Genomic DNA, 12,123 nt, shown 5'->3' on the forward strand with positions numbered 1-12,123 from the left:
GGAATGTTAAATACAACACTCCCTGGTTTCTTATCAGTGGTGCGAGGGGGAGATGGGGGTTTTCCGATATGAATGTATTGGTTAAGCTGATCTCCTAAAGCTTTGGTATAAACTTGAAAATATTCCAATTCTGTCTTGGTGGTCCTTCTTACTCAGCATATATGTCATGGAAAGAATTTGGGATTGACCAGTAACTTAGATTCCCTGGGAGGAAGAGCTGGTCTGACGCAACAATTTTCACTACATTGTCAAAATATATATATATATATATTTTTAAATCTTCCCTTTATAATCCATTTTCTAACGCTTGTTACTCTTCTATAAAGGAAAGATTTAAAAAAAAAAAAAAAAAGGAATTTTTTTCTTTTTTTAAAAAAATCTTTCCTTTATAATCCATTTTCTACGGCTTGTTACTCTTCTATAAAGGAAAGATTTTAAAAAAAAAAAAATGAATTTTTTTTTTTTTTTTTTTTTTTAAATCTTTCCTTTATAATCCATTTTCTACCGCTTGTTACTCTTGGTGTCTCCTAGTTGCTCAGGCAAATCATCTTGTCTAAAAATGAATTTATAAACTTGAAAATATTCCTATTCTGTCTTGGTGGTCCTTCTTACTCAGCATATATGTCATGGAAAGAACTTGGGATTGACCAGTAACTTAGATTCCCTGGGAGGAAGAGCTGGTCTGACGCAACAATTTTCACTACATTGTCAAAATATATACATATATTTTTTTAATCTTTCCTTTATAATCCATTTTCTAACACTTGTTACTCTTCTATAAAGGAAAGATTTAAAAATTAAAAATAAAAGGAATTTTCTTTTTTTTCTTTTTTTAAAAAAAAAAAACTTTCCTTTATAATCCATTTTCTACCGCTTGTTACTCTTCTATAAAGGAAAGATTTTTTTTTTTTTAAAGGAATTTTTTAATTTTTTAAAAATAAATCTTTCCTTTATAATCCATTTTCTACCGCTTGTTACTCTTGGTGTCTCCTAGTCGCTCAGGCAAATCATATTGTCTAAAAATGAATTTATAAACTTGAAAATATTCCAATTCTGTCTTGGTGGTCCTTCTTACTCAGCATATATGTCATGGAAAGAACTTGGGATTGACCAGTAACTTAGATTCCCTGGGAGGAAGAGCTGGTCTGACGCAACAATTTTCACTACATTGTCAAAATACCTGTGGAGGCGGGGCCATCCTCACCATGAGGTCATTGTATCATTTGCTATGATATGATTTATTTTCTTCAAAAACCCCCCAAAAATGTATACATATATTTAAAAAATATATTTGCTATTAACAAATAGTATGAACATATTTTTGATTATATAGGGTTTTGCAAAATGTTCAATTGTTGCTACATATTGTACAATATATTTTGTTGAGAAGTGACTTTTTCTTTATTAAAAAGCAGTAACAACAAACCTAGCCTGTTTTGCGTGTGCACGGGAGATAAAAGCTGTTTGAAATTGTGCTGGTTGTGAGCATGAGATTGGCAATAAAAGTTAAAAATAGGCTACGATACATTATATTAATCCAATTTGTTTCAACAAAGAAAAGCTCATTTTCACCCTGTGACGGCTACGACTTTTAAGGATCAATCCTATGAGGGGATTAGAGTTTGTTGGTAATGTTTGTAAGGTCCCAGAAGGAGGAGTGTGATGGAAATGTAATGTGAGATTATTATCTTCAGGACCAGCTTTGCCGACTGGCAGAAGACGTACGAAACTCTGGCAGAGATGGTAGTTCCTCGCTCCACCAAGTAAGTCCACTTGACCTTCTCACAGACATGTCACAATCTACCAACGCTCACCTTTCGGCTGACACGTGTGGGGCCGTTGCCTAGCAACCCTTGTTGGTAGAACGTCCACAGAAGACTTGCCTTCTCGTCTGCAACGTGAACGTGTTGTGTGGGAAAGTTTTGAAAACCAATTTGTAGAAGTGGGACGAAGATGAACGATTTTTGGGGTTTAATGCGTGCATGCATGAAAGTACTACTATGCACTACTACTACTTTATACTTGTTACAAGAGGGGTCAGAGAGCTGTTTTCTTTACACTTTTTCATGCACTCCAAATGATGAATCACTTCAAACGTGTAATTGTGATACATAATCATCTTAATGTATATTATTGTGATATATGATTATTGTAAATAAGAGTATAATTGGTATATATGTTTTTTTTTAATACCAGTATAATTTATTGTAAATAGCAATATAATTGTGATATTTACTGTATTTGTTCTAAATAATGATATACAAACCCCGTTTCCATATGAGTTGGGAAATGGTGTTAGATGTAAATATAAACGGAATACAATGATTTCATCATTGATCATTGTATTCCGTTTATATTTACATCTAACACAATTTCCCAACTCATATGGAAACGGGGTTTGTAATAGTTATTATTTACAATAAATATACATATCACTATTATATTATTGTTTACAATAAATATATATATATATATATATATAATATAATAGTGATATGTATATTTATTGTAAATGATATAATAGTGATGTATATATATTTATTGTAAATAATGATTCAATAGTGATATATGTTTGGAAAATGGAAAATGTTTATTGTAAACAATATAATTGCGTTATATTCATATATATATACACACACGTGTATACATGTCTGTATGTGTGTGGGTGTGTATGTATGTATAGGTGTATATATTTATATGTATTCGTGTGTATAGATGTGTGTGTGTGTGTGAGTGTGTATATATATACAGTATAGATGTGTGTGCGTGTGTGTATATACAGTATAGATGTGTGTGTGTATATACAGTATAGATGTGTGTGTGTGTACATACAGTATATATATGTGTGTATATACAGTATAGATGTGTGTGTGTGTATACAGTATAGATGTGTGTGTGTGTTTTGTATATACAGTATAGATGTGTGTGTGTGTATACAGTATAAATGTGTGTGTGTGTATACAGTATATATACGTGTATATACAGTATAGATGTGTGTGTATACAGTATATAAACGTGTATATACAGTATAGATGTGTGTGTGTATACAGTATATATACGTGTATATACAGTATAGATGTGTGTGTGTATACAGTATAGATGTGTGTGTGTATTCAGTATATATACGTGTATATACAGTATAGATGTGTGTGTGTATACAGTATAGATGTGTGTGTGTGTGTGTGTACAGTATAGATGTGTGTGTGTATACAGTACAGATGCGTGTGTGTGTGTGTACATACAGTATATGTGTGTGTGTATATACAGTATATGTGTGTGTGTATATACAGTATATAGATGTGTGTGTGTGTATATACAGTATATGTGTGTGTGTGTGTGTGTATATACAGTATATGTGTGTGTGTGTATATACAGTATATAGATGTGTGTGCGTGTATATACAGTATATAGATGTGTGTGTGTATATACAGTATATGTGTGTGTGTGTTTCAGGATGTTGTTTGAAGACAACGACAGCGGCCTGTTCAGTGTGACATTGTTCCGTAAGGCGCTGGATGACTTCAAGCACAAGGCCAGAGAAAACAAGTAAGTACATCCCATAATAGCAGGGTGCTTGTACATCCCATAATATCAGGGTGGTTGTACATCCCATAATATGAGGGTGGTTGTACATGCCATAATATGAGGGTGGTTGTACATGCCATAATATGAGGGTGGTTGTACATCCCATAATATGAGGGTGGTTGTACATCCCATAATATGAGGGTGGTTGTACATCCCATAATATGAGGGTGGTTGTACATGCCATAATATGAGGGTGGTTGTACATCCCATAATATGAGGGTGGTTGTACATCCCATAATATGAGGGTGGTTGTACATGCCATAATATGAGGGTGGTTGTACATCCCATAATATGAGGGTGGTTGTACATCCCATAATATGAGGGTGGTTGTACATCCCATAATATGAGGGTGGTTGTACATGCCATAATATGAGGGTGGTTGTACATGCCATAATATGAGGGTGGTTGTACATCCCATAATATGAGGGTGGTTGTACATCCCATAATATGAAGGTGGTTGTACATGCCATAATATGAGGGTGGTTGTACATCCCATAATATGAGGGTGGTTGTACATGCCATAATATGAGGGTGGTTGTACATCCCATAATATGAGGGTGGTTGTACATGCCATAATATGAGGGTGGTTGTACATCCCATAATATGAGGGTGGTTGTACATCCCATAATATGAGGGTGATTGTACATCCCATAATATGAGGGTGGTTGTACATCCCATAATATGAAGGTGGTTGTACATGCCATAATATGAGGGTGGTTGTACATCCCATAATATGAGGGTGGTTGTACATGCCATAATATGAGGGTGGTTGTACATCCCATAATATGAGGGTGATTGTACATCCCATAATATGAGGGTGGTTGTACATCCCATAATATGAGGGTGGTTGTACATCCCATAATATGAGGGTGGTTGTACATGCCATAATATGAGGGTGGTTGTACATCCCATAATATGAGGGTGGTTGTGCTGCCTCAGGTTCACGGTGCGTGACTTCCAGTACAACGAGGAGGAGATGAAGGCAGACAAAGAGGAGATGACTCGCTTGTCCACCGACAAGAAGAAGCAGTTTGTATGGCAGCACCTTGTCTTGTCTCACCTGTGCAGGTGTGCTGCTCACCTTCACCTTCTGCTGCCTCCTGCAGGGTCCTCTGGTGCGATGGCTGAAAGTCAACTTCAGTGAGGCCTTCATCGCCTGGATACACATCAAAGCTCTCAGGGTCTTTGTGGAGTCTGTCCTCAGGTCTGTACTGTTACACCCGTTACACCTGTTACACCCTTTACACCCGTTACACCTGTTACACCTGTTACACCTGTTACACTGGATACACATCAAAGCTCTCAGGGTCTTTGTGGAGTCTGTCCTCAGGTCTGTACTGTTACACCCGTTACACCTGTTACACCCTTTACACCCGTTACACCTGTTACACCCTTTACACCTGTTACACCTGTTACACTGGATACACATCAAAGCTCTCAGGGTCTTTGTGGAGTCTGTCCTCAGGTCTGTACTGTTACACCTGTTACACCCTTTACACCTGTTACACCTTCTGCCTTCTCTCATTTACACCTGTGACACCCTTTACACATTTTACACCCTTTACACATTTTACACCTGTGACACCCTTTACACATTTTACACCTGTGACACCCTTTACACATTTTACACCTGTGACACCCTTAACACATTTTACACCTGTTACACCCTTTACACATTTTACACCTGTTACACCTCTGACACCCTTTGCCCCTGTTACACCTGTTACACTTTCTGCCTGCTCTCATTTACACCTGTTACACCCTTTACACATATTACACCTGTTACACCCGTTACACATTTTACACCTGTGACACCCTTTACACATTTTACACCTGTGACACCCTTAACACATTTTACACCTGTTACACCCTTTACACATTTTACACCTGTTACACCTCTGACACCCTTTACCCCTGTTACACCTGTTACACTTTCTGCCTGCTCTCATTTACACCTGTTACACCCTTTACACATATTACACCTGTTACACCCGTTACACATTTTACACCTGTGACACCCTTTACACATTTTACACCTGTGACACCCTTAACACATTTTACACCTGTTACACCCTTTACACATTTTACACCTGTTACACCTCTGACACCCTTTACCCCTGTTACACTTTCTGCCTGCTCTCATTTACACCTGTTACACCCTTTACACATATTACACCTGTTACACCCGTTACACATTTTACACCTGTTACACCTCTGACACTCTTTACACCTGTTACACTTTCTGCCTGCTCTCATTTACACCTGTTACACCCTTTACACATATTACACCTGTTACACCCTTAACACATTTTACAACTGTTACACCTCTGACACCCTTTACACCTGTTACACTTTCTGTCTGCTCTCATTTACACCTGTGACACCCTTTGCACATTTTACACCTGTTACACCCTTTACATCTTTTGTAACTTTTGCACCTTTTACACCTGTTACACCCTGTACACATTTTACACCTGATACACCCTTTACACCTATTGTAACTTTTGCACCTTTTGCACCTGTTACACCCTTTATACATTTTACACCTGTTACACCCCTTACATCTTTTACACCTATTACACCCTTTACATCTTTTGTAACTTTTGCACCTTTTACACCTGTTACACCCTGTACACATTTTACACCTGATACACCCTTTACACCTATTGTAACTTTTGCACCTTTTACACCTGTTACACCCTTTATACATTTTACACCTGTTACACCCCTTACATCTTTTACACCTATTACACCCTTTACACCGTTTGTAACTTTTGCACCTTTTACACCTGTTACACCCTTTATACATTTTACACCTGTTACACCCCTTACATCTTTTACACCTATTACACCCTTTACACCGTTTGTAACTTTTGCACCTTTTACACCTGTTACACCTTCTGCCTGCTCTCATTTACACCTGTGACACCCTTTACACATATTACACCTCTGACACCCTTTGTAACTTTTGCACCTATTACAACCTGTACACCTTTTGTAACTTTTGCACCTTTTACACCTGTACTTTTGCACCTGTTACAACTTTTGTACCTTTACACATTTTTCACCTGTTACATCCTTTGTAACTTTGGCACCGTTTACACCTGTTACATATTTTGCACCTTTACACCGTTTATACCTATTCCCCCTTTTGGCCATTTCCACCTTTTGCACCTTCCCCCTTTTGCACATTTCCACCTTTTACACCTGTTCCCCCTTTTGCACCTTTCTACCTTTTGCACCTTTTCACCTATTACACCTGTTCACCCTTTTGCACCTTTCCACCTTTTGCACCTTTTCACCTTTTACACCTGTTCCCCCTTTTGCACCTTTACACCTTTTGCATCTTTCCATCTTTTGCACCTTTACACCTTTTGCATCTTTCCATCTTTTGCACCTTTCCATCTTTTACACCTTTCCCAGCTGTCACAGCTTGTGCAGCACTGACACCTGTGCACCTTTGCACCTTCAGGTATGGTCTGCCGGTCAACTTCCAGGCCATGTTGCTGCAACCCAACAAGAAGAACATGAAGAAGCTGAGGGAAGTTCTCTATGAACTCTACAAACACCTGGACAGCAGCGCCGCCATCATTGATGTGAGTTACATCTACTACATCTAGCTCTGCTACATCTATATCTGCTACATCTATATCTGCTACATCATTATCTGCTACATCTATATCTGCTACATCTAGCTCTGCTACATCATTATCTGCTACATCTATATCTGCTACATCTATATCTGCTACATCTATATCTGCTACATCTAGCTCTGCTACATCATTATCTGCTACATCTATATCTGCTACATCTAGCTCTGCTACATCTATATCTGCTACATCTATATCTGCTACATCTATCTCTGCTACATCTATATCTGCTACATCTACATCTGCTACATCTACATCTGCTACATCTATATCTGCTACATCTATATCTGCTACATCTAGCTCTGCTACATCTATATCTGCTACATCTATATCTGCTACATCTATCTCTGCTACATCTATATCTGCTACATCTACATCTGCTACATCTACATCTGCTACATCTATATCTGCTACATCTATATCTGCTACATCTACATCTGCTACATCTATACATACATCTATGTACATACATACAATATAATGTAGTATAATTGAGTACACACTAAGTACACATACATACAATATAATGTAGTATAATTGAGTACACACTAAGTACACATACATACAATATAATGTAGTATAATTGAGTACACACTAAGTACACATACATACAATATAATGTAGTATAATTGAGTACACACTAAGTACACATACATACAATATAATGTAGTATAATTGAGTACACACTAAGTACACATACATACAATATAATGTAGTATAATTGAGTACACACTAAGTACACATACATACAATATGATGTAGTATAATTGAGTACACACTAAGTACACATACATACAATATAATGTAGTGTAATTGAGTACACACTAAGTACACATACATACAATATAATGTAGTATACTTGAGTACACACTAAGTACACATACATACAATATGATGTAGTATACTTGAGTACACACTAAGTACACATACATACAATATAATGTAGTATAATTGAGTACACACTAAGTACACATACATACAATATAATGTAGTATTAGTATAAATAACAGGATGTGTTTAGTTGAGTGACAGCCATGTTGGCCAATCACAAAGAAGAGGTCACCTGAGACTGTTTAACGTAATATACTTACGTGATTTCAAGCTAACACATCAGCGTCTCCATGGCAACGGCGAGCATCACAACATAACATACTTACGTGGTTTCAAGCTAACACATCAGCGTCTCCATGGCAACGGCTAGCATCACAACGTAACATACTTTTCTGGTCTGAAGCTAACGCATCAGCGTCTCCATGGCAACGGCTAGCATCACAACGTAACATACTTTTCTGGTTTGAAGCTAACTCATCAGCGTCTCCATGGCAACGGCTAGCATCACAACGTAACATACTTTTCTGGTTTAAAGCTAACGCATCAGCGTCTCCATGGCGACGGCGAGCATCACAACATAACATACTTTTCTGGTTTGAAGCTAACGCATCAGCGTCTCCATGGCGACAGCTAGAGGTACTTTTCTGGTGTGAAGCTTACATATCAGCGTCTCCATGGCGACAGCGAGCATCACAACGTAACATACTTTTCTGGTGTGATGCTAACGCATCAGCGTCTCCATGGTGACAGCTAGAGGTACTTTTCTGGTGTGAAGCTTACATATCAGCGTCTCCATGGCGACAGCGAGCATCACAACGTAACATACTTTTCTGGTGTGATGCTAACGCATCAGCGTCTCCATGGCGACAGCTAGAGGTACTTTTCTGTTGTGAAGCTTACATATCAGCGTCTCCATGGCGACAGCGAGCATCACAACGTAACATACTTTTCTGGTGTGAAGCTAACACATCAGCGTCTCCATGGCAACGGCTAGCATCACAACATAACATACTTTTCTGGTTTGAAGCTAACACATCAGCGTCTCCATGGTGACAGCTAGAGGTACTTTTCTGGTGTGAAGCGAACACATCAGCGTCTCCATGGCGACAGCGAGCATCACAACGTAACATACTTTTCTGGTGTGAAGCTAACACATCAGCGTCTCCATGGCAACGGCTAGCATCACAACATAACATACTTTTCTGGTTTGAAGCTAACACATCAGCGTCTCCATGGTGACAGCCAGAGGTACTTTTCTGGTGTGAAGCTAACACATCAGCGTCTCCATGGCGACAGCGAGCATCACAACGTAACATACTTTTCTGGTGTGAAGCTAACACATCAGCGTCTCCATGGCAACGGCTAGCATCACAACATAACATACTTTTCTGGTTTGAAGCTAACACATCAGCGTCTCCATGGTGACAGCCAGAGGTACTTTTCTGGTGTGAAGCTAACACATCAGCGTCTCCATGGTGACAGCCAGAGGTACTTTTCTGGTGTGAAGCTAACACATCAGCGTCTCCATGGCGACAGCGAGCATCACAACGTAACATACTTTTCTGGTGTGAAGCTAACACATCAGCGTCTCCATGGCAACGGCTAGGATCACAACGTAACATACTTTTCTGGTCTGAAGCTAACGCATCAGCGTCTCCATGGCGACGGCGAGCATCACAACATAACATACTTTTCTGGTTTGAAGCTAACACATCAGCGTCTCCATGGCGACGGCGAGCATCACAACATAACATACTTTTCTGGTTTGAAGCTAACACATCAGCGTCTCCATGGCGACAGCGAGCATCACAACGTAACATACTTTTCTGGTGTGAAGCTAGCACATCAGCGTCTCCATGGCAACGGCTAGGATCACAACGTAACATACTTTTCTGGTCTGAAGCTAACGCATCAGCGTCTCCATGGCGACGGCGAGCATCACAACATAACATACTTTTCTGGTTTGAAGCTAACGCATCAGCGTCTCCATGGCGACAGCTAGAGGTACTTTTCTGGTGTGAAGCTAACACAGCGTCTCCATGGCGACAGCGAGCATCACAACGTAACATACTTTTCTGGTGTTAAGCTAACACATCAGCGTCTCCATGGCAACGGCTAGCATCACAACATAACATACTTATGTGGTTTGAAGCTAACACATCAGCGTCTCCATGGCAACGGCTAGCATCACAACATAACATACTTATGTGGTTTGAAGCTAACGCATCAGCGTCTCCATGGCAACGGCTAGCATCACAACATAACATACTTATGTGGTTTGAAGCTAACGCATCAGCGTCTCCATGGCAACGGCTAGCATCACAACATAACATACTTATGTGGTTTGAAGCTAACGCATCACCGTCTCCATGGCGACGGCGAGCATCACAACATAACATACTTATGTGGTTTGAAGCTAACACATCAGCGTCTCCATGGCAACGGCTAGAGGTAGTTTTGTGGTGTGAAGCTAAGGAGAGTTCCCCCCCCCCGCAGGCGTCCATGGACATTCCAGGTCTGAACCTGAGCCAGCAGGAGTACTACCCCTACGTGTACTACAAGGTGGACTGCAACCTGCTGGACTTCAAAGTCTAAGAAGACAGGAGGTCTCACTCTGTCCCCAACTTCTTGTCATTCCCTTCTTCTTCTTCTTCTTCTTCTTGTCCTCCGAAACAAGAACATGTCAACTTGAACTCTGACCTCCCCTCTCCTTGCGGGACAAATCCAGAGTGTTCACTTATTGCAGGAGTACCTCAATGTTTGTGTTTGGGAGCGTGACGTCTTTTTAGCAAGTAGTACATCAATGTGTCGCCTGGTTTTACAGTCAAATAACTGTGTGCTTCCTTGTCGTCGTATTGTTATTTGTGTGCATACTGTAAAGTATTTCAAAATGATAATAAATGTTCATGTCATTAAATCATTTGTCTTTTTCTGTCTTTTGAGCAGGCAACTCAGACAGGACCTCCACCAGGTCCTACCTCCCAGTAGTAAAGCCCCCAAATGGCATCACTTGTTCCTTATTTCCTGCAAGTGTGGTCAAAATGTGCCCATAACTTTGTGAGTTATCTATAGTGGAGCGAACCCTCTTGTCAGTCATCCACTATCTTTGTCCCACACGGAAGGTGAAGCTGGTCAGGTAACGTAGCATAATTGTAATCACTTGTACATTATTTCATGCAAGTGTGGTGAAAATGTGCCCATAACTTTGTGAGTTATCTATAGTGGAGCGAACCCTCTTGTCAGTCATCCACCATCGTTGTCCCACACGGAAGGTGAAGCTGCTAAGGTAATTTAGTAGAAATGTAATCACTTCATGCAAGTTGCATCAAGATGTACCCATAACGTTGTGAGTTATCTATAGTGGAGCGAACTCTCTTGTCATTCATCCAGTATCCACTAAAGTATCGCAGTGTAAATAAACGTAATCACGTGTTCCTTGTTTCATGCAAGTTACATCAAAGTGTGCCCATAGCTTTGAGAGTTATCTATAGTGGAGCGAACCCTCTTGTCAGTCATCCACCATCGTTGTCCCAGACGGAAGGTGAAGCTGGTGAGGTAACATAGTATAAATGTAATATTTACTTGTTCCTTAATTTATGAAAGTTTGGTCAAAATGTGCCTATAACTTTGTGAGCTAACTATAGTGGCGCGAACCCTCTTGTCAGTCATCCACTATCTTTGTCCCACACGGAAGGTGAAGCTGCTAAGGTAATTTAGTAGAAATGTAATCACTTCACTTCATGCAAGTTGCATCAAGATGTACCCATAACGTTGTGAGTTATCTATAGTGGAGCGAACTCTCTTGTCATTCATCCAGTATCCACTAAAGTATCGCAGTGTAAATAAACGTAATTACGTGTTCCTTGTTTCATGCAAGTTACATCAAAGTGTGCCCATAGCTTTGAGAGTTATCTATAGTGGAGCGAACCCTCTTGTCAGTCATCCACCATCGTTGTCCCAGACGGAAGGTGAAGCTGGTGAGGTAACATAGTATAAATGTAATATTTACTTGTTCCTTAATTTGTGCAAGTTTGGTCAAAATGTGCCTATAACTTTG

The 12,123-nt window shown here is 39.6% G+C and overlaps 1 protein-coding gene across 1 annotated transcript in view; it reads left to right on the plus strand.

Annotated features, from left to right (window-relative positions):
- LOC133649566 (V-type proton ATPase subunit C 1-A) overlaps window positions 1–10,977 on the plus strand; it is a 34,435-nt gene extending 23,458 nt beyond the window's left edge. Inside the window, exons 8-13 of the mRNA XM_062046165.1 lie at window positions 1,695–1,763; window positions 3,454–3,546; window positions 4,525–4,618; window positions 4,692–4,789; window positions 7,058–7,181; window positions 10,563–10,977. Of these exons, the coding sequence (XP_061902149.1) occupies window positions 1,695–1,763; window positions 3,454–3,546; window positions 4,525–4,618; window positions 4,692–4,789; window positions 7,058–7,181; window positions 10,563–10,661 (577 nt within the window). The 3' untranslated portion in view covers window positions 10,662–10,977. The remainder of the gene's footprint in view (window positions 1–1,694; window positions 1,764–3,453; window positions 3,547–4,524; window positions 4,619–4,691; window positions 4,790–7,057; window positions 7,182–10,562) is intronic.
- Window positions 10,978–12,123: the final 1,146 nt, after the last annotated feature.

This window comes from Entelurus aequoreus, linkage group LG05 (assembly GCF_033978785.1).
Source record: "Entelurus aequoreus isolate RoL-2023_Sb linkage group LG05, RoL_Eaeq_v1.1, whole genome shotgun sequence".
Classification (NCBI taxonomy): domain Eukaryota; kingdom Metazoa; phylum Chordata; class Actinopteri; order Syngnathiformes; family Syngnathidae; genus Entelurus; species Entelurus aequoreus.